The 18585-nt window shown below is 40.4% G+C and overlaps 1 protein-coding gene and 1 long non-coding RNA gene across 2 annotated transcripts; both read left to right on the forward strand.

Annotated features, from left to right (window-relative positions):
- Positions 1-1366: 1366 nt before the first annotated feature.
- On the forward strand, positions 1367-7678 carry LOC144539403 (uncharacterized). Its single transcript, XR_013504934.1, has 3 exons — positions 1367-1490; positions 6710-7420; positions 7605-7678. It is a non-coding gene; the product is annotated as an uncharacterized LOC144539403 (long non-coding RNA).
- A 2808-nt stretch (positions 7679-10486) lies between these two features.
- On the forward strand, positions 10487-17737 carry ilkap (integrin-linked kinase-associated serine/threonine phosphatase). Its single transcript, XM_078284171.1, has 10 exons — positions 10487-10778; positions 11647-11817; positions 11980-12097; positions 12641-12747; positions 14006-14099; positions 15303-15390; positions 15703-15836; positions 16200-16319; positions 17264-17345; positions 17469-17737. Exons 1-10 carry the CDS (start codon positions 10706-10708, stop codon positions 17607-17609), a joined length of 1128 nt encoding a protein of 375 aa, XP_078140297.1. The 5' UTR covers positions 10487-10705; the 3' UTR covers positions 17610-17737.
- Positions 17738-18585: the final 848 nt, after the last annotated feature.

Genomic DNA, 18585 nt, shown 5'->3' on the forward strand with positions numbered 1-18585 from the left:
TATCATGGAGTAGCCTACATGGTTATTAAAATATGTTAGTAAATTGACATTTTGTATAAAAATAAACATTTTCTTCTTGCCTATTCTCTATTTTGATATAATAAAATAAAATGAAACAGATGCTGATTTATATTAAGCACACCAAAGTGTGTGCTTAATATAAATCATTAATTTTTCATGTAAATTTTGCAGCAGGAGTATCAAAATGCAGGGCTGTGCACAGACTTTTAGGAGTGCAGGCGCTCAACCCAACTTATTATTTTAGAACATTTTAAACGTGCATAAAAACTGAATTTAGATTAAATCAAATGAAAACATCTGCCTTCATCCTCCCATCCACCCATTTCTCTCTGACTCTCATCCTCCTCTCTTCTGCTGCTGGTGATCCAGCTAGATAATGTTCTGCTGCCTGAAGTTCTCTTTCTGCCTTTCTAGTCTTTCTTTTCTTGGCATACTGTGACCGAAAATAAATTAATGTCAGATTAAATCATTTTTATTATGAAATAAGCCACATGCAAGTGTCGTTGTGTGTGTTTTAGCACCGCTGCACCATGATCTCACCTCCAAACGCTATGCGCGCTACGCGCCCGCAAGTTCGAGTAGGACAGGACTAAACCATTTCACAGAAATAGGAGGGGGGCTCTCTGGGTGGTTCCTTTTTTATTTTTTTTATGTTTTTCCATAAGCAGCTTGGAACGGACATATGCCAGTGTTTTTTGTGTCAGGGGCTGGCTGAGGGCACAAACTTTAGACCTGGCCAAAAAGGGCACTTTTTGCAACCCCCCCCCCGCCCCCATCCCCCCCCCCCCCCCCCGCACCATGTCAAAATGTTTATTAGATATGTAAACGGTTACTTGGACACAAGCCCTCGGCCGCTCTGTAAGTTGCCGGTTGGGGGAATTGACTCGCTGCGGTTAGAGAAGGTTAGAGAGGAAGTCGATAAAGCTGTTTATTGTCATCACCACATGTATTAACCTTCTTAAAAGTAACTTGTGTTTGTAGCTATGTGGTTTTCAAGAACGAGGAATATTTCAATCATGCTGTACTAAGCAAAACTACTGAAATAAATACAAATACATATAAACAAGGTAAGATGCTCAAAGTAGGCTATTACCAATATTGTATGCAATATAAATAATATATAATTATCCAATCTTCAATCCATTTACATAAGCAAGGCAAACAATATTGGTAAATGCAGGTATAATAGAACCACCAGATGGGGCGATTGGCTTTGAAATATGACGTTACATCAGAAGGAGGTGAAGGGCCGCCCCCTGCGTCATGAGGAGGCTCTCTGATTGGTGGAGAGCGCTGTGCTGTTTACGTGTGTGCTGGTGTGAGGAAGAGAGCTGAAGTGAAGAGGAGCGTCTGTCCTGCACGGGTCCAGATCGGGTCTCAGGATTATTTTCTCTAGATTTTACCCAGTGTGCTGTAATAGGAAGCAGGCTGTTCTGTCACGTGCCCGGCACTGCTCATCCAGTTCCACTGTGAGTAATAAGTAATCAAATTATACAAATTTCAAAAACGTTTCTCATATTATTATCTTCTTCAATACGTTGTTTTGATCATATAAAACACACACACGACACGCGCCTCCCGCCCCGGAAGAGGAGAGATTAGTAGCCCGACAGGTTAGAAGTTATTTTCAGTTACATCCCTGTTTGTAAGGAATATATAACATGTAAATACTTTACATACGTTTTGATTGACTGAATGGGTCTTGGTTGTTTGGTTTATCTGGTTTCTAAATTTGCTTCTAAACTCCTAACAATAATAATACAATTTATTTGTATAGCCATTAGCCAACATGCCCAACGTTAAAATAGAACTAGTAGGCCTACTCTACATGATCCCTGTCACATGAATACATAGCTAAATAGCTAATAATAATGATGATAATACTAATAATAATAATAACACATTTTATTTGTATATCACACTTTAAAATACAGTGTAATCTCAAGGTGCTTAAATGAATGAATACATGGGTGGATGGATGTCATTAAAACTGAAACATTGTTAGATAGTTAGCTTTATACAAGATGTTGCATGTGGCTTATTTCATAATAAAAATGATTTAATCTGACATTAACTTATTTTCTGGTCACAATATGCCAAGAAAAGAAAGACTAAAAGGCAGAAAGAAAGAGAACTTCAGGCAGCAGAACATTATCTCGCTGGATCACCAGCAGCAGAAGAGAGGAGGATGAGAGTCAGAGAGAAACGGGTGGAGGATGAAGGCAGATGTTTGATTGGCAAACATCTTCGTGGTGGATGTTTTTATTCATAATTCCTGAAAACTTGATGCTTGAGCAGACACATCTCATGTTTGGGATTGGCCCGGAAGAGCATGAGACACATTTGGTCATGCTGAATTGAACTGACAATTTTTCAAATGGCAATATGTGAAGCAAATTTTGTATGAGATCTTTCCCATGATGATGAAACATATCTTCACTGATTTCTACAAGAATCCTAAAACGTTATGGAACTGTGACTTATCTCCATTATTCCTGTTAAAAGTTATTAGGATTGCATTTGCTGGAATTCTTCTTCTTCCTTTTTTCCACTAAAATTGTCTGCAGCTCAGAAATTGTAAGTCCTACCAGGGCCGGATTTAACCTGCTTTGACTGGCGGTGCAGTCAAAATTTTCTGGGGGACATCTTTGCTTGCCACTAAAATATAAAATACTATATACTTATAAATTATAAAGAGTTAGGCTCACTGCCATAAGTATATTCTACTTAGATTTGATTTTCTTTCATTTTTCCCCACAGCCATCCACTCCTAATAGGACAGCTTTATTTTATTGTTAATTGTAACATCTTGAATTACATATAGTAACTTTTACCTGCCACCACCACCCCATTTTAGGAGGGCATCTTTATTAATAATTCGTAATTTTTGTCAGCATAGATAAGTCATTACGGTTCCAAAAACACATTGTGATACGGACATTGGTTGAGCGAGGTTCACTCTACATGGAGAGAGAGAGCTGGCTCCTTAGCATTGATAAATTTAATAAAATTATCAAAAAAGTTGATAAATTCTAAACCTTTTATGCAAAATACAGTTCTGCTAGCTCAGTCTAGTTGTTACTGCAATATTCACAGGGGAAAAAAAAGTTTTTTTTCACACATAGATTAGCTATCACAGTTGCAAAGCCATTTAGCTAGCCTATCACTAGTTAGGAGGTTATGTTTTCGGTGCTGTTTGTCTGTTTGTCTGTCAGCAGGATTACGGAAAAACTACTGGGCCGATTTTCATGAAACTTGGTGGAAGGGTGTAACATGGGCCAAGGAAGAACCCAAATTTAAATTTTGAAGCGGATCCGGATCCGACTCACGAACAAGCAATAATAGCACGAACCTTGGCGGAGGTCTGCGCTCTCCGAGTGCCCTTCTAGTTGTTAAATTGAATCTTAAATTGCTAAAATGAAAGATCTTATAACATACCTCTGTATTATAATGGAATGGAAATGTTTAATATAATTATTATAATTTGATGTAAGATTTCCATCACATTGAGCACTTACATAAAACTGCAAACATAAAAAAACAGAAAAGGCTGTAGTGAAGCCATGGGTGGTGCAGTGTCCTGTCTGGATCTCAGACCCTGACTCCCACAGTCACTTGTTGTCCCTGCTAAGATACTGATAGAATGGATGTGGTGGAAGTTTTCTGTAATAAAAGAGACTTGGAAAGTAGAGTTGTCCTTCTGTTGTTTTTATTGTTTGCAAACGAGGCACAAGATGTTCACCCATCAAGTGTGTGGAGCAAAAGAGCGTAAAACAGTAGTTTGCCTGCAGTATTAAAAGGTGAAATCCAGTCTACAAAGGGGACTGGATCACATTCATCAGAAGTGCTAAGATAACAGTTTTGGTGTCTCACAAAAGCAAGTTCAGCAAGATCCTCTAGGCCCAATTACTGAAGACAAGAGACTCCATTCAACTGAGGATGGCCAGGTTCCCGGGGATAAAAGATTTCCTGTTCAAACGAGGAACAATTCAACTAGCCACTGTCTTATCTGTCTCAGGTCAGGTCAAAGGATGAGAGAAGTGCTGAACAGCAGTTTGTACATTTCCACACAGAGATGAACTCTCATAATAATACAAAGAGAGTACAGTACAGATATTAAAGACAGAATAGTATAATAGTGTAATTTCCTCCACAATGGACATTATAAAATACAATTCACCTGTTTCATATTTTACTAGCATTTCCTTGTTTGAAGGTGATCATATCTGAGCAGCTATCAATATTTTCTGCCACTTCCCTCCAAACTGTTCTGTTAGAATAGAGCAGCATGTGTTCAGAAGTCACTGATGGCTGTCTATAGGAGACTTCGTAAATGACTATATTCACATTAACTCAAAGATAATATATGATGCACCACTGCAACATATCGAGCTAACATTACAGTCAATCAAACAACAATATATAGCTATATATTCCTTCACTCTCCGATAGCAAACTTTACACTACTGTGAAATATTGGGGGTCTGACTGACTTGATTATGTAAAGGGTTAAAATGTAATTATAGCTCATAGTATATAAAGGGTTAAAAAGACAAAGATAAAACAGTTCATGGAGTATAAAGTTAAAAATTTGATATGCATTATTAAAATGTGAATTTAAAAAAGATTAAGATTTATAAGAAGATAAATAGACTTTGAAAATTTAGGGATATGTTAAATAGATTATTTAAAAATAATAGATAAAAAAAATAGACACCCCTTAATTTTTTTGGTTTTAGGCTAAGGAAATATAATTTCATTGTACATTCTGTCATCTATCTCGAGCGTGATTCATTAGGTCACTAGGGGGCGCGGCGCTTGGGAGGTAAACAAAACCATTGAGACGCACCACAGAATAAATCCTGCGGTCGAGCTTAACACAAGCTCCTGATGTGTGTCTCGTTTCCTAACTACAGGTGGGTTCATATTCCTCCAAAATGTAAAAGCACGTCCTAGTTTGAAAGCTAAGCATGTTGTTTAGGTCATGAGTGTATCAGTTTCGGTCAGAGTAATAGTAGTAGAATTTGTTTTGTGCATACCGTATTTCCTCTAATAGTGGCCTGTAGTCAATTAAAAGCCAGGTCTCCGATAATGGCCGGGGCCGTGGTCGACACGAACAAATAAAGGCCGGCCTCAAATACAGGCCGGGGAAAAAAACAAAGGAAACAAGACTAGGTCAAAACCAGTATATGGCTGGACCGTGTCTGTCTCCTCTCTCCGCCGCTGTCCTCTCCACCGCGCCCACGGCCCGCATTGATCCTCCCGATTCAAGCCCCGGACCCCCGCCGAAATCTCGGCCGGATCACCGGGAACACATCGGCGCCCAGGTTCAGTTAGCTTCAGTTAGCTTCAGCTTACACGCAAACAACGGTGGATACCGGTAAACTCCTGCTGCCTGTTTGTAACTGTAGTTTGTAACTGTAGTTTGTAGTAACGTACAAGTGCCACAAGATGGCTCGGCCGGTGGAAGTCTCTGGAGCGTGCCGTCGTTGATTACCGTAATTATCGTAATGCATTGTAGTAACAAAAAAACGGCTACCTAACGAACCCCAACAGAAGCAGATCAGAAAACAAGGAGGCTTCGTACTAAAATGTGAGCAAATATACTTATCAAACAGAGGGAATTAGAAATAAAGGCATGTCTCTAATATAAGCCTGCTTCCAATAAAGGCCTGGTACCCTCTGCAGTTGAGGTAAATAAAGGCCCGGGCCAATATTAGAGGAAATACGGTATGTGTAATCGAGAACATTAAGCTACATGCTAATGTGCTAAGCTGGCGAACCTATTGCGTTTATGATAGAGTGAGTTTACAGTCAACACAATTCGGTTGCTCAAAAGCCATTCACATGAGTTGTGATTTCTGATGTGTGGTGAGGGAATTGTTGAGGGTTTGTGGAGTCATTCTAGGGCTTTGTGGATGGTGTTAGGGTTACGGTGTCGAGCGTGGAGGCACGATGGCGAAAACATGGCGCCTTTCCCGCGTCTGGCGGGTGAGCGTGATGGGAGCGTTTTGTGACGTCATCACTCTGTTGCTGAGGAGGAGCATCCCGTGGTGTTTTCGTGTGTTTTCTATTGACGGAAGCATTAAGCTAAGTTGAACTTGTTGAGTGTAAAGGAAATTGAAAGAACTAACAGGATTATTGCACTTTCTGTGTTCTTGTTTTAGTGTATTGTTATAGTGAATGTAGAGTTGAACTAAACCAAAGAAAGTGGTTGAGGAATATTGATAGTGTTACAGCTAAAATGAAAGGACTAAATACATACTTTCAAGGACCGAATTGAACAGGAGAGTTTATACTGTTTAAGCACGTGTATTATTTTGATATTTTGTGTTAAAGGGATATTTCAAACAATGAAACAGAAGAACTATAGACATTTGTTTTTGATACAATGTTTATACTGATATTGAATGTATTCTCCTGAGTATATGAGTACGGGTTATTGTATAGTAATGTAAGGAGTGACAAGTTTTACCTTATTTGGTTTTGTACTGTGTCATAGAGCATTTGAGTTACACATCTCTGGAGTCAAAGTCATTAGTCAAGGCCAATGTCATAAGTTTAAAGTCATAGTCAAGAGTTTGAAATGATATAAAAGAAACGTTCTTGTGTGCATAATAATTATACAGAATAAATCCTGCGGTCAAGCTTAAAACAAGCTCCTGATGTGTGTCTCATGTTTCTACAGGGATTTATCCTGATACACACCCTCCTGGCCACCATTAGGTCACAGGGGCAACATTTTGGGGGCTCGTCCGGGATTAGCTTCCAATGCTGGTGGGAGCTAATCGCTGCAATTGAACCCGATTACCAGTTCCTGGACCAACGAGTGAGACGACAGACTTCAGAGACCCAGAGATGTCTGCTCTAAAAGACCTGCGCAGAGGGATCCAGCGACAGCTCATCCAACCGACCAGCTCAGCCAATACAGATGCTCTTCACAAGCTCGCAGCTGTGTTTACTCACCCACAAAAATGACATAACAAGACAAAACTAGTTTGCAAAAAATGAGAGCATGGCAGTGAGCAGCTCTCCAGGGTCCTACCAATAGCAGAGTCAGATGAACACTGGCAGCCTTTTATACTCTGCCTCAGGTAATTAACCTGGATGCTACCAACTATAGGGGTCACTTGAACAATAGCATTCAACAATACAATATACTGCCCCCTTTAACCTACCATTCTACATATCTATCAGATACATACAGTTAATAGATGTTGCTCTCAAACAATAAATACTGCAACATATAAACAATATACATTTTAGTTCAAACACCCACACACAACACACCCCTCTGCTATCCCATCACATGGTCCCTCCCGGAACTATATATAGGTGCTCAGAGCCTCTGGGGAACTCTTTTGCCCGAACACCCTGGAACACAGACAAGACAGCACAGGTAAGTGATTGCATGAACCAACAATTAAAACCCTTACATTGCACCACTGTAGTATTGCACTTTAGAAATATATATTGCACTTTGAAACATTGCACTTGCCCATACCAAATCATGACATTCAACCAACCAATGAAAACCCATTCCATGTCAGGTTAAGTACTGAACATTTGTTTGTTTCCTTCAGGTGGAGCTTCAATCCTTGACCATGCTGAGTAACTGCTCCAGCAGGACAAGATAAAATAACTCACATAAACAAACTTAAAATGTTTAGTAAAATATATATTCAATAAAATACTTTAAGTCATGACTCGGTTTGCAATTATTAATGCTGTGCAAGTGTTACTGTGCAAACTATGCTGTGCAAACCATTTAATAAATCAAGTGTACAATACAAATGTGCAAATAGTGCAAAGGATTAGTAATGAAGTGCGCCTTCGTTACAAACCTTCTGTCTGATGAAGAGGAGCATGTGTTAGTAGCAGAGACTGAGTCAGTTGTAGCAGCATCTGTAATGAGTGAGAAGGTAAACTTGACATCGTCCAAAGCTAACCAGGTAGGTGATGTGATAAAGTTGAGAGATGTTGCTGCCTTACTGCCACGTAGAGAATTTAAGTTACATTGTGGGCAGATTTCCGATGCCGATTCCGATGTAAGCTATAACACCGTGTGTAAACAGATTGACGAGGGGTTAGCTGAGAATTTTACTGATGCAGCGGTGATTCGCACAGTCATAAAAACCTGGTACCTTTTTAAAGACATGCTGAGTACCAAAGACGGCTTTACTGTAGCTGAGCTTAAACGGTTTCTCAGAGCACACTTAAGAGATAAGAGTAGGGCAGAATTGTTTCAGGAGCTTAACCATACAAAACAACAGGATAAAGAAAGCCCACAACAGTTCATGTACAGTTTAATGGGGTTAAAGCAGCGTGTCCTGTTCGCTTCACAGCAGAGAGTCTGAGTTTCAGTATGGCAGTAAATTGGTCCAAGGAGTGTTTCTCCACTCATTGTATCAGGGCCTGAATGAAAAGTACACTTACGTAAGGCGAGACCTTAAGTCTCTAGAGTGTAGCAAAGACAGAAATGAACAAATCATACTTATGACATAAATACTGTTTTAGAAATTGATGATAATTGTTTTGAGATTGTCATTTCAGTCTGACTTTAATACTTTTTTATTTTATTTATTTTCAGTTTATCAGTTTTCCCATTAGTTCAGGTCCATTTATTGTCACAGTAATATCTACAATATGAGGTGTGGAAGAGGTGGAGAAAGCCTTCAGGGATTGTGAAGAAGAAAGAGACACAAGAGTCACATTTATATTCATCAGGGTCCAAATCAGAAACTGAAGAAAACAACAGGAAACTATTAAATATTAATCTCTATAAAGAAATGAATAACAGAAAGTACAGAGCAAAACAAACATATTAACAGTGGTGCATCACCTTGGTAGACCATATATACTGACCTCCATGTCAGTTGGTGAAGGCTTGACAACAGACAGCAGGAGTCCTGCTCTGTTTACAGCCTCCATTCATTCCTCTGGGAGGAGAGAAGCTCGTCTACAAATCTTGGTGATAAAGATCCTGAGGAAATTATTTTTGCTGCGTCTGCAAGTAACAAGTCATTTTAGCAATTTAGTCATTTCGCTTGGCTGCCAAATTGAAATATTGTTCCTATATAACATATATTGTCACTGTTGGGGAAAAACCTCATAACTCAGTTTGGTGATTTTCCTGTTTTAATTTTAATTGAAGTGTCACATGCTCCTCTATGGGTTGAGAAAATTCTACAACCATTGAGTTTATGAAACCTTTTCTAAACCAATTAGATAAACTCAAAACTGCATGGTGGTCAAGCTAAAAACAAAGCTGCTTTTCTTAACTCCTGAAAAGTTGATGTTTTGGAGATAAGAGGTTTCCACAGGTCAGCAGCAACATGTTGGCAGCTCATAGCTGGAGGGCTTTCCACTGGTTGGTAGAGACACTGAAAACAGAAGAAGAGGCTTTTACCTTCAGAGAAACTTTGATTTTTAGACCAGCCTGCAGATCTGAGGCTGGAAAGCTTGTTTCTCTTTTTAAATCTCTGTACAATAGATCATTATGTGCTTCAAATGTATTGATTTAGATGTGTAAGCTTAGTGTTGTGATGTTGTGTGAAGCTTCAGTCAGCAGACTTGGGAAGGAAAAGCAAACTTGTGAAAAGATTTGAAAGAGTCTATCGTTCATCTTCATGAGTGTTTGTACTGACTGGCTGTGACGGTCCGAACCTCCACCGACTTTACCACACAGGAGAGGAGAGAGGAGACGGTCTGGTGGTTTTGGTCCGACCCAGGTCTGGATAAGACTGTCAGCTAAATGCTAAACACATCTACAACACTCATTTGTGTATTGCTTTATTTTGTTATTATTCATTTTGTTACTTATCACTTCTATCCTGTAAACACCTTGTGTAACTTCAACTTTCTCATTTTTTTAGTTGAAGATTTTTCTTGAATTAAAAGTTTGCATGGTCCGATCTTGATGAGCTCAGGGCCCAAGAAACCCATTTAAGAGCTCAGACCTAAAACTTTTCTACTTTTTCTACTAAAATTGGCTTTTTAAAGAGAACAGTGTTATACAGCTGAATTTTTATATTTTCTCTGTTTTGATTTTTGTTCTTTGTAACTCAAAAAAAACTGAATAAAGACAAAAAGTGGTTGAGGAAAAGGAAGTGTCCGTCCTGCTGAGTGTGTTCCAGCCTTTCTGCAGTGGAGGAAGTCAGTCTGTGTGTCTTTACAGCTCTGCCTTCTGATTCTCGTTGGTTTCAATGCAGCACAGCCATGTTTTTACAGTTTGGTGAGCCAGACTCTGAAAGTTAAAGATATGAACTTTATCAAAAGAGCGCTGCACTTCAAACAGGTCTCTCCTCAGAGTCCCTGCAGGTTTCAGACTCAGCGCCAGAGGGAGCAGCGAGCCTGTCCAGCCCTGCCGATTCTATCTGTTTCTAATAGTTTCTTCAACAGATGTTTTATTTTGAAGGCTGTGACCGGAAGTCCTAGTTGTTTTTCTGCCTAACTTGATGCTGGTACTGAGCTAATGAAACGAGCTGTCTAGTGTGTGTCTGCTTATGAAGTAAATTAACTTGATACACAATCTGCCAGGCTTTTGACAGTTTGCTAGCTGAGTTAGCTTAGTACGCTAACACATACAGTTAATGTGCAGGTGCGGCTAGTTAGCTAACTGGCTACTGCCGGCAGTTAGTTGCGTTAGCTAGTTAGCTTCAAAGCTAAGCATTCATCCAGCAGAATGGATCTGTTTGACGACCTGCCAGAGCCCACCCAGCCCTCCGGTGCGTCCCGGTTCACCGAAGAACTAACGGGTAATGAGAATGGGAAGAGCTGCGTCAGGGTTTCTTCTCATTAAATTTTTGGACACACTTCCCATTCACTTCCAGTGGGCTGGTATGGATGGGTCCCGGCTCTCCCCCTCCTGCTTTTATTCTGTTTTTGTGTCGCCCTGAATCACATGTATGACTTTCTCTGTAATTTTAAGTAGCAGTGATGTTGGGAGGGACTTGGATGCTTGGAGGTCTGGTTCCACACCTGGTCCCACTTCTACATATTTAGTTTTAGATTAGATGAAACTTTTGATCCTCATTCTAACAGGATGAATCAAAGAAGAACAGGGCAGACAATTCCAACAATTGGACATATAAAGGAGAATTGTGCACAAAAGTCTGGATTCCAGCTTTAACAGGATAGGAGCAATAGCAGCAGAACATCATCAGGATGATTCATAGGATGCTAATTAAACTTTAAAACAAACTCAACGTCAGGACCACACTTTGGTATTTGAAATGGAAATTTGGCTAAATTATACTGTTAAATCTTTTTAAAAGGTCATATGTCCCTTGTGCAATAAAAAAATAAATAACAAAGTCAGTACATACCCCTCCCTCCCCAATTTGCCTATCATTAATTTAGAAATGTAGTTTCAATGGGCCAATGACTTGGGATTTAGTAGACTGTCCCACCTGCACCATATGCTGTAACTCTTTACAGTTTGTATTGTCTGTTGTTTACAGTGTTCATATTGATTGTCTTGTCTTGTCACTCATGTGGTGAAGCCAAAGACAAATTTCCATATTCGTAAAATATTCCATTTTCTCAAGCAGTGATGTTAGTTTTCTTGCTGAATGAACGGACAGGAAACACTGCCTGTCACTCTGTTTGGTTTAATGTGTTTAGGTGCGGTTTCAGCAGCAGTTACAGTTCAACCACAGGTGACAAAAGAAGAAGAGGAGGAGGAAGAAGAGGAGAGGAGTTTGAAAAGAAAACGAGTGGATTCAGAGCCTTGGACCGCTGGAGGAGAGGAGGAGGAGGAGGAGCGGGGGGAGATCAAGAAAGTTTGTAAAGAAGGTTTTCAACTGTTCCACCGCAATGTTTGTTTGCTTCTTTTCCTCATCAAAGCAATCAGACCGTACAATAAGTGTGTGTGAGGAGAGAGAGAAGAGCGAGAGAGATGAGTGTTTGTGTAAAGAAAGATGGCTGGACTTACAGTGTGTGTGTGTGTGTGTCCAGGCCTCCCCGTGCTGAAGGGCTTCGTGGCGGCGCGGCGTGGCGAGCGGGAGGAGATGCAGGACGCTCACGTCCTGCTGCCTGACCTGAGCAGCCGTCTGTCGGCTCTGCCCAGCCAAGTGTGAGACCGCACTCCTGTAGAACAATATGTAGAGGAGAACATAGAGAGTTGAGGGATTTATAAAGGAGTAACAAAAAATATATGTAACTCTGGAAATTTTACCTGATGCTGGACATCTGTTGGAAAGAAGGAAGGAACTTTAATGAGGAAGGAAGGAAGTGTGTAAGGAAGGATTCAAGTGAAATGATGCTTCACCGTTGTGCTCTCATGTGCGGTAAATTGGTATTCATGTGCAGTAAATTTGTGTATGTGTACAGTACATTGATATTCATATGCAGTAAATTTCATGTGCAGGAAATTGGTATTCATGTGCAGTAAATTGTGCACATGTGCAGCAAATTGGTATTCATGTGCAGTAAATTGGTGCACGTGCAGTAAATTGGTATTCATGTGCAGTAAATTGTGCACATGTGCGGTAAATTGGTATTCATGTGCAGTAAATTGGTGCACATGTGCAGTAAATTGGTGCAGTGCAGGAGCATATCAATGTGCAGATGCTCGTTGTTAGATATTGCTGTTCTGACATGAGCGTTGTGTCTCCAGGTCTCGGGTCTCGTACTTCGCGGTGTTCGACGGTCATGGCGGCGCTCGCGCCTCTCGCTTCGCCGCCGAGCATCTCCACCACACTCTGGCCAGCAGGTTCCCCAGCGGTGAGTACAGGCTGGACAGGAACAGGCTGGACAGGAACAGGCTGGACAGGAACAGGCTGTCTGCCGGTCCTGGAAAAGTCTTGAAATAAATTGTTAATAATAAGTTATTTATTTTTCCATTCAGAGTCACAATCCATTTAACTAACAATACACAGGATTCTTGAGTAAAACCTCTCTGGCTTGGTCTCTCCTGATCCTACAGCCTCTAAATGATCTAAATTTAAGGCCTTAAAAAGTATTAAAATGTCTTAAATCCGGTTATTTGAAAGCTTATTTTTTCATCATGTAATGTCAGATCTCTTTTATGAATCCATTACAGTGTTACTAGTACAATCTGCATCTGTCTACTTTACTAAAAAAGAAAGTGTCTATCCGTTGAAAGTCTCTGAGTTCTCCACACTGCACTAGTGGCTCTGATTGGTTTCCACTCGCTCGCCACTGAATTGTGAATTGTCGTCTTGTTTTTTTTTTTTGTGAGAAATCTCTCCTCACAGCTGCTTGTGTTTGTTTTTTCTCATTCTCAAAAGTCTATTTTTAGCAGCAAATGTGAGTAAAACTCGCACCGTCGAGTCGCGGTAGAGCAAGGCACTAACACTGCCGGGGTTAGAGGTCCAATTCCCCCTGGAGCCGCACGGGTCGGGATGGGACGACAGCCAGTATTACTATGCATCGTGGTAAAAACAATAACAGTTATGACACCACCACTAATTGTTATTACCACGGTAACTGCAGCTCTCATCTGTCAACACTGATGTTTTATTTTCCCTAAAAGGAGAAGCACTCTAATAAATTGTTATATTGATGTTGCTGACTGAGTTAAAGTGGACGCAGGCCAGCTGAACTTTATCCAAGATGCATTTGACTTTATTTTAGGTTCTGTTATTTGGATTTTTATTTGTGTCGTTTAAAACTCTCCTTACAGTTTCTGTAAGCTAAACCAGCATTTTATAATTTTGTTTTTTAAGAAAAAAGTCAAATGTCTTCTGACGGAGATGATACGTTTGTTTTTAAGTAATTGAAACATATTACAGTACTGTTTTCATCTTATTAATAATTATCAAGATAATATCATATATCGAGATAATTTTGGTCAAGATAATCGTACTAAGATGTGACCCAAGATGTGACACCAGCAGAGAGGGATTGTGGGAGCTGGAGGGCGGATGTGGACCGAGCCGCTGTGTCTCCTAAACTGAAGAAAGAATCTGATAGAAGCTGCACAGTCAGCCATGTTGCCAACTGTTGTCGTCTCTTTCAGGAGAAACGGAGAATCTGGACAAACTGATCAAGAAATGTCTGCTGGACACTTTCCGGCAGACGGACGACGACTTCCTGAAGAAAGCCTCCAGCCAGTAAGACGCTTCACCTGAACACCTGAACACCTGAACACCTGAGCCTGAAGTGAACACCTGCACATGTTGAGCTTAGCTGCAGGAAAGTGACTGTTGGGGAAAAATGTATTTCACAAAGACTGCATCATGATTCACAACTGATAAACTAAGCACAATTTGCATACCATGTATATAAGCTTCAAATTCACATAGTTGTTTTCCTCATGGTCCCATATTATAATTTTTCATTGATTTCATGCTGGATATATTTAATTTGTGATAGATATTCATTTTTTTCCTTGATTTTCTTCTCCTTTTTATTCTGTTATTTCTGTTATTATTACACCCTCATAATACTGTTATTAATCCTTTCTTTCATACATTTCTACTTAATATATTGTATTTGACATGCCGGAATTGTTGGTTGCGTGATGAGATGAGATGAGATTAGATGAGATGAGATGAGATAAGATAAGATCAAATAAGATAAGATGAGATAAGATAAGATGAGATGAGATAAGATAAGATAAAATAAGATAAGATGAGATAAGATAAGATAAAATAAGATAAGATAAAATAAGATAAGATGAGCTGAGATGAGATAGGATAAGATAAAATAAGATGCACCTTATTGATCCCCTTGGGGAAATTCGGGTGCCACAGCACCAGTTGACGGACGATACCAGAGAAGTAAAGTATGTCAAGTACAGGTAATAAAGAAATAAAGGAAATAGCTGCTAACATAGAATAAAGGTAGTGAACATAATATACAACAATAGAGACAATAGAGATAGTGCAAATAATGCTAATGAATGCAATTCGGATAGTTCCATGGATGTGTTCCTGAGGTACACAGTGTCCCCAAAGGTCAAGAGTTCAAGTTATTAGTGCCAGTTAGGGATCCTGGGTCCAAGTGATTGATTGTGCAGGTTGGGTGGAGGGTGGGGGTCTGGGAGATGGTCCAGGGACCAAGCTGTATCTGAGGGGCAAGTTATTGTGTGTGTGTGTGTGTGTGTGTGTGTGTGTGTGTGTGTTATGTTTAATACCCACTATTTGCTATATTCTTATTTATACTGTATTTTTCTTTGCTGAAGTTTCATCTCACCTCATCTTACCGTAAAATAATTTAGGTAAATCCAGGAAAATGTTGACTTTTGCAGAATGACAGCCTTAAAGGTCAATTCCCAGCAGCCTGGGCTCACTGGCCGTCTGTGTGTGTGACAGGAAGCCGGCGTGGAAAGACGGCTCCACGGCGACCTGCCTGCTGGCGCTGGACGACATGGTGTACGTGGCAAACCTGGGAGACAGCAGGGTGAGCCGGGCTTCACGTCATACAACCAGGCTGAGGCGGCCGCACTGATCCGTGTGTGTGATAGATGTGTGTGTGTTGGTTTGTTGTGAGCGTCAACATGGCGGCGAGGCAGAACCACAGAAGAAGAAACAGACTCTACAGTAGAAACTCAAATCAGAACCTGATCTGGAAACCTCCGGTCATCCCAACGCTCCACCAGGCTTCCTCTGTTCCTCTTTGTTTGGGTCGGACCGTCGTCTCTGTGCTCGCCGCTCGCTGCTACAGAACAGACGTAGGAACGCTCTGATTGGCTGAACGTGTCTCTCTGTGCAGGCTGTGTTGTGTCGGATGGAGGGAGGAGGAGGAGGAGAAGAGAGGCAGTCGGTGACTCTGTCTCTCAGTAAGGAACACAACCCCACCATCTATGAGGAGCGCATGAGGATCCAGCGAGCAGGAGGCATCGTCAGGTAGGACAAGCCTCAGTTAGCATCACCAACATTACAGGCCGCCAGTAGTAAGGAGGTCGAGGGTCAGTTGGTGTGTGTGTGTGTGTGTGTGTGTGTGCGTGTGTGTGTGTGTGTGTGTGTGTGTGAGTGTGTGAGTGTGAGCGGTTCGTGGTCAAATTCACCGTTATGCACTTTCAGTATTTCAGCAGCCAACTAGATGTTTGGAACAGGACTCCAAATGATGATCCTGACTTAGCAGACACAGACTAACTTTTAGCAGCACTGGTGATTGGTGATTTTCTGTGTGTGTGTGTGTGTGCGAGCGTGCATGCGTGTGTGTGTGTGTGTGTGTGTGTGTGTGTGTGTGTGTGTGTGTGTGTGCAGGGAGGGCAGGGTGCTGGGTGTGCTGGAGGTTTCTCGCTCCATCGGAGACGGTCAGTACAAACGCTGTGGAGTGATTTCAACCCCCGACCTGAGGAGATGTCAGCTGACCGCTAACGACAGGTACACAGTACTGATACTGATACTGATACTGATACTGATACTACTGATACTGATACTACTGATACTACTGATACTGATACTACTGATACTACTGATACTACTGATACTGATACTGATACTGATACTACTGATACTACTGATACTGATACTACTGATACTACTGATACTACTGATACTGATACTGATACTGATACTGATACTACTGATACTACTGATACTGATACTGATACTGATACTACTGATACTACTGATACTGATACTGATACTACTGATACTACTGATACTGATACTGATACTGATACTGATACTACTGATACTGATACTACTGATACTACTGATACTGATACTGATACTACTGATACTACTGATACTGATACTGATACTACTGATACTACTGACACTGATACTGATACTGATACTGATACTACTGATACTACTGATACTGATACTGATACTACTGATACTACTGATACTGATACTACTGATACTGATACTACTGATACTGATACTACTGATACTACTGATACTGATACTACTGATACTGATACTACTGATACTGATACTGATACTACTAATACTACTGATACTGATACTACTGATACTGATACTACTGATACTGATACTACTGATACTACTGATACTGATACTACTGATACTGATACTACTGATACTACTACTACTGATACTGATACTACTGATACTACTGATACTGATACTACTGATACTGATACTACTGATACTGATACTGATACTACTGATACTGATACTACTGATACTACTGATACTGATACTGATACTACTGATACTACTGATACTGATACTACTGATACTGATACTGATACTACTGATACTGATACTACTACTGCTGCTGATACTAATATTACTCATACTGCTAGTGACAGGTAGTGGCACTAGTAATAATAATTCTCTCTCTCTCTCTCTAGGTTTATCATTCTGGCATGTGATGGTTTGTTCAAAGTGTTTTCTGCTGATGAAGCTGTTAAATTCGTCCTCAGCGTCCTACAGGTAAGGAGTGTGTGTAAATGTGTGTGGATTTCCAGTCCTCTCTCTCTCTCTCACACACACTCTCATAAGCTCTCTCTCACACACACACACTCTCACACGCTGTCTCACACTCTCTCTCTCCAGGATGGGAGTGTTGAGAGGAGGGGGGGGCTTGCGGAGGAGGAAGTGCGGTACGAAGCCGCCTGCCAGCGATTGGCCAGCGAGGCGGTGAGACGGGGCTGTGCCGACAACGTCACTGTGATCCTGGTTTCTATTGGCTACTGAACACACACATCATCAACCCTCACACACACACACACACACACACACACACACTATGGACCCTGACACACACAACTACAGAGTTTTGCTGAGTGTCTATGTGATTTACAAATAAATGCCATTTTCTTGAACTTTTCTGTTGTCAGCGGATGAATGATCAACCTGTTTACAACTTTATCAGTTTGATTTTCTAACAAAATAAAACATTTATGAACGCAATTTTGTTTAGCAGCCGACTTGAAAGTCCTGGATATCAAACTTTCCCACTGCACTTGAACGCAGCATAATAGTTCTGGATAAAAGATAAAAATCGTCTCATTTGTCTAAGTTAGTTAGGTAAAACTGTTTTTTTTTTTTTGCTTCATAGGTTCATCCTAGAATATGATTTTTAAAAAGTGAAATGAAAATGACGTTGATGCCATTAAGTCCTTAGGGAATAAGGACCAACGTGTGAGTAAGAATTTGCTCTTAAAGGGATAGTTTGGTATTTTGAACCCTGGGCCCAAATAATACTATTACTGGGGGGGGGGCGGGGGGCAGCTCTCTACTAATAGGGATCATGATGAAAAACATGTTATTTGGGCCCAGGGTTCAAAATACCAAACTATTCCTTAAAGTGACCTGCCTGGTAAAATACATGTTAAATTAAAATATATATAGTTTGAGCTTTGATGCATCACAGAAAACTGGTCACATGTTCTAAATGTTTCAGAGTTGTTTTTTTACTGTTTTTTTGGCATGAAAATGGTCAAATTCAGCACAACTGAATACTGGCACAAAATATTGACTTTTGGCAGCTTCAGTATCAAATATTTTTCAGCATTGGCCTGAAAACACTTATCAGTTGAACCCTACTGCAGGTTTTTGTGATGTGTTTTAGATTGGTTATTCGATTTAAAAAATAATAATTAAAAATCAATGCTAATAATGAAACAATGAATTTGATCAGTTTAAGTACAAAATTTTAACTCAATGAATT

This window comes from Centroberyx gerrardi, chromosome 6 (genome assembly GCF_048128805.1).
Source record: "Centroberyx gerrardi isolate f3 chromosome 6, fCenGer3.hap1.cur.20231027, whole genome shotgun sequence".
Classification (NCBI taxonomy): domain Eukaryota; kingdom Metazoa; phylum Chordata; class Actinopteri; order Beryciformes; family Berycidae; genus Centroberyx; species Centroberyx gerrardi.

Bases quoted from the DNA above. Each gene is read 5' to 3' on its own strand.
- ilkap (XM_078284171.1), top strand. From the start codon at position 10,706: ATGGATCTGTTTGACGACCTGCCAGAGCCCACCCAGCCCTCCGGTGCG. The intron at 12,748-14,005 runs GTGAGTACAGGC...CGTCTCTTTCAG, and splicing joins GGCCAGCAGGTTCCCCAGCG to GAGAAACGGAGAATCTGGAC. The intron at 14,100-15,302 runs GTAAGACGCTTC...TGTGTGTGACAG, and splicing joins CTGAAGAAAGCCTCCAGCCA to GAAGCCGGCGTGGAAAGACG.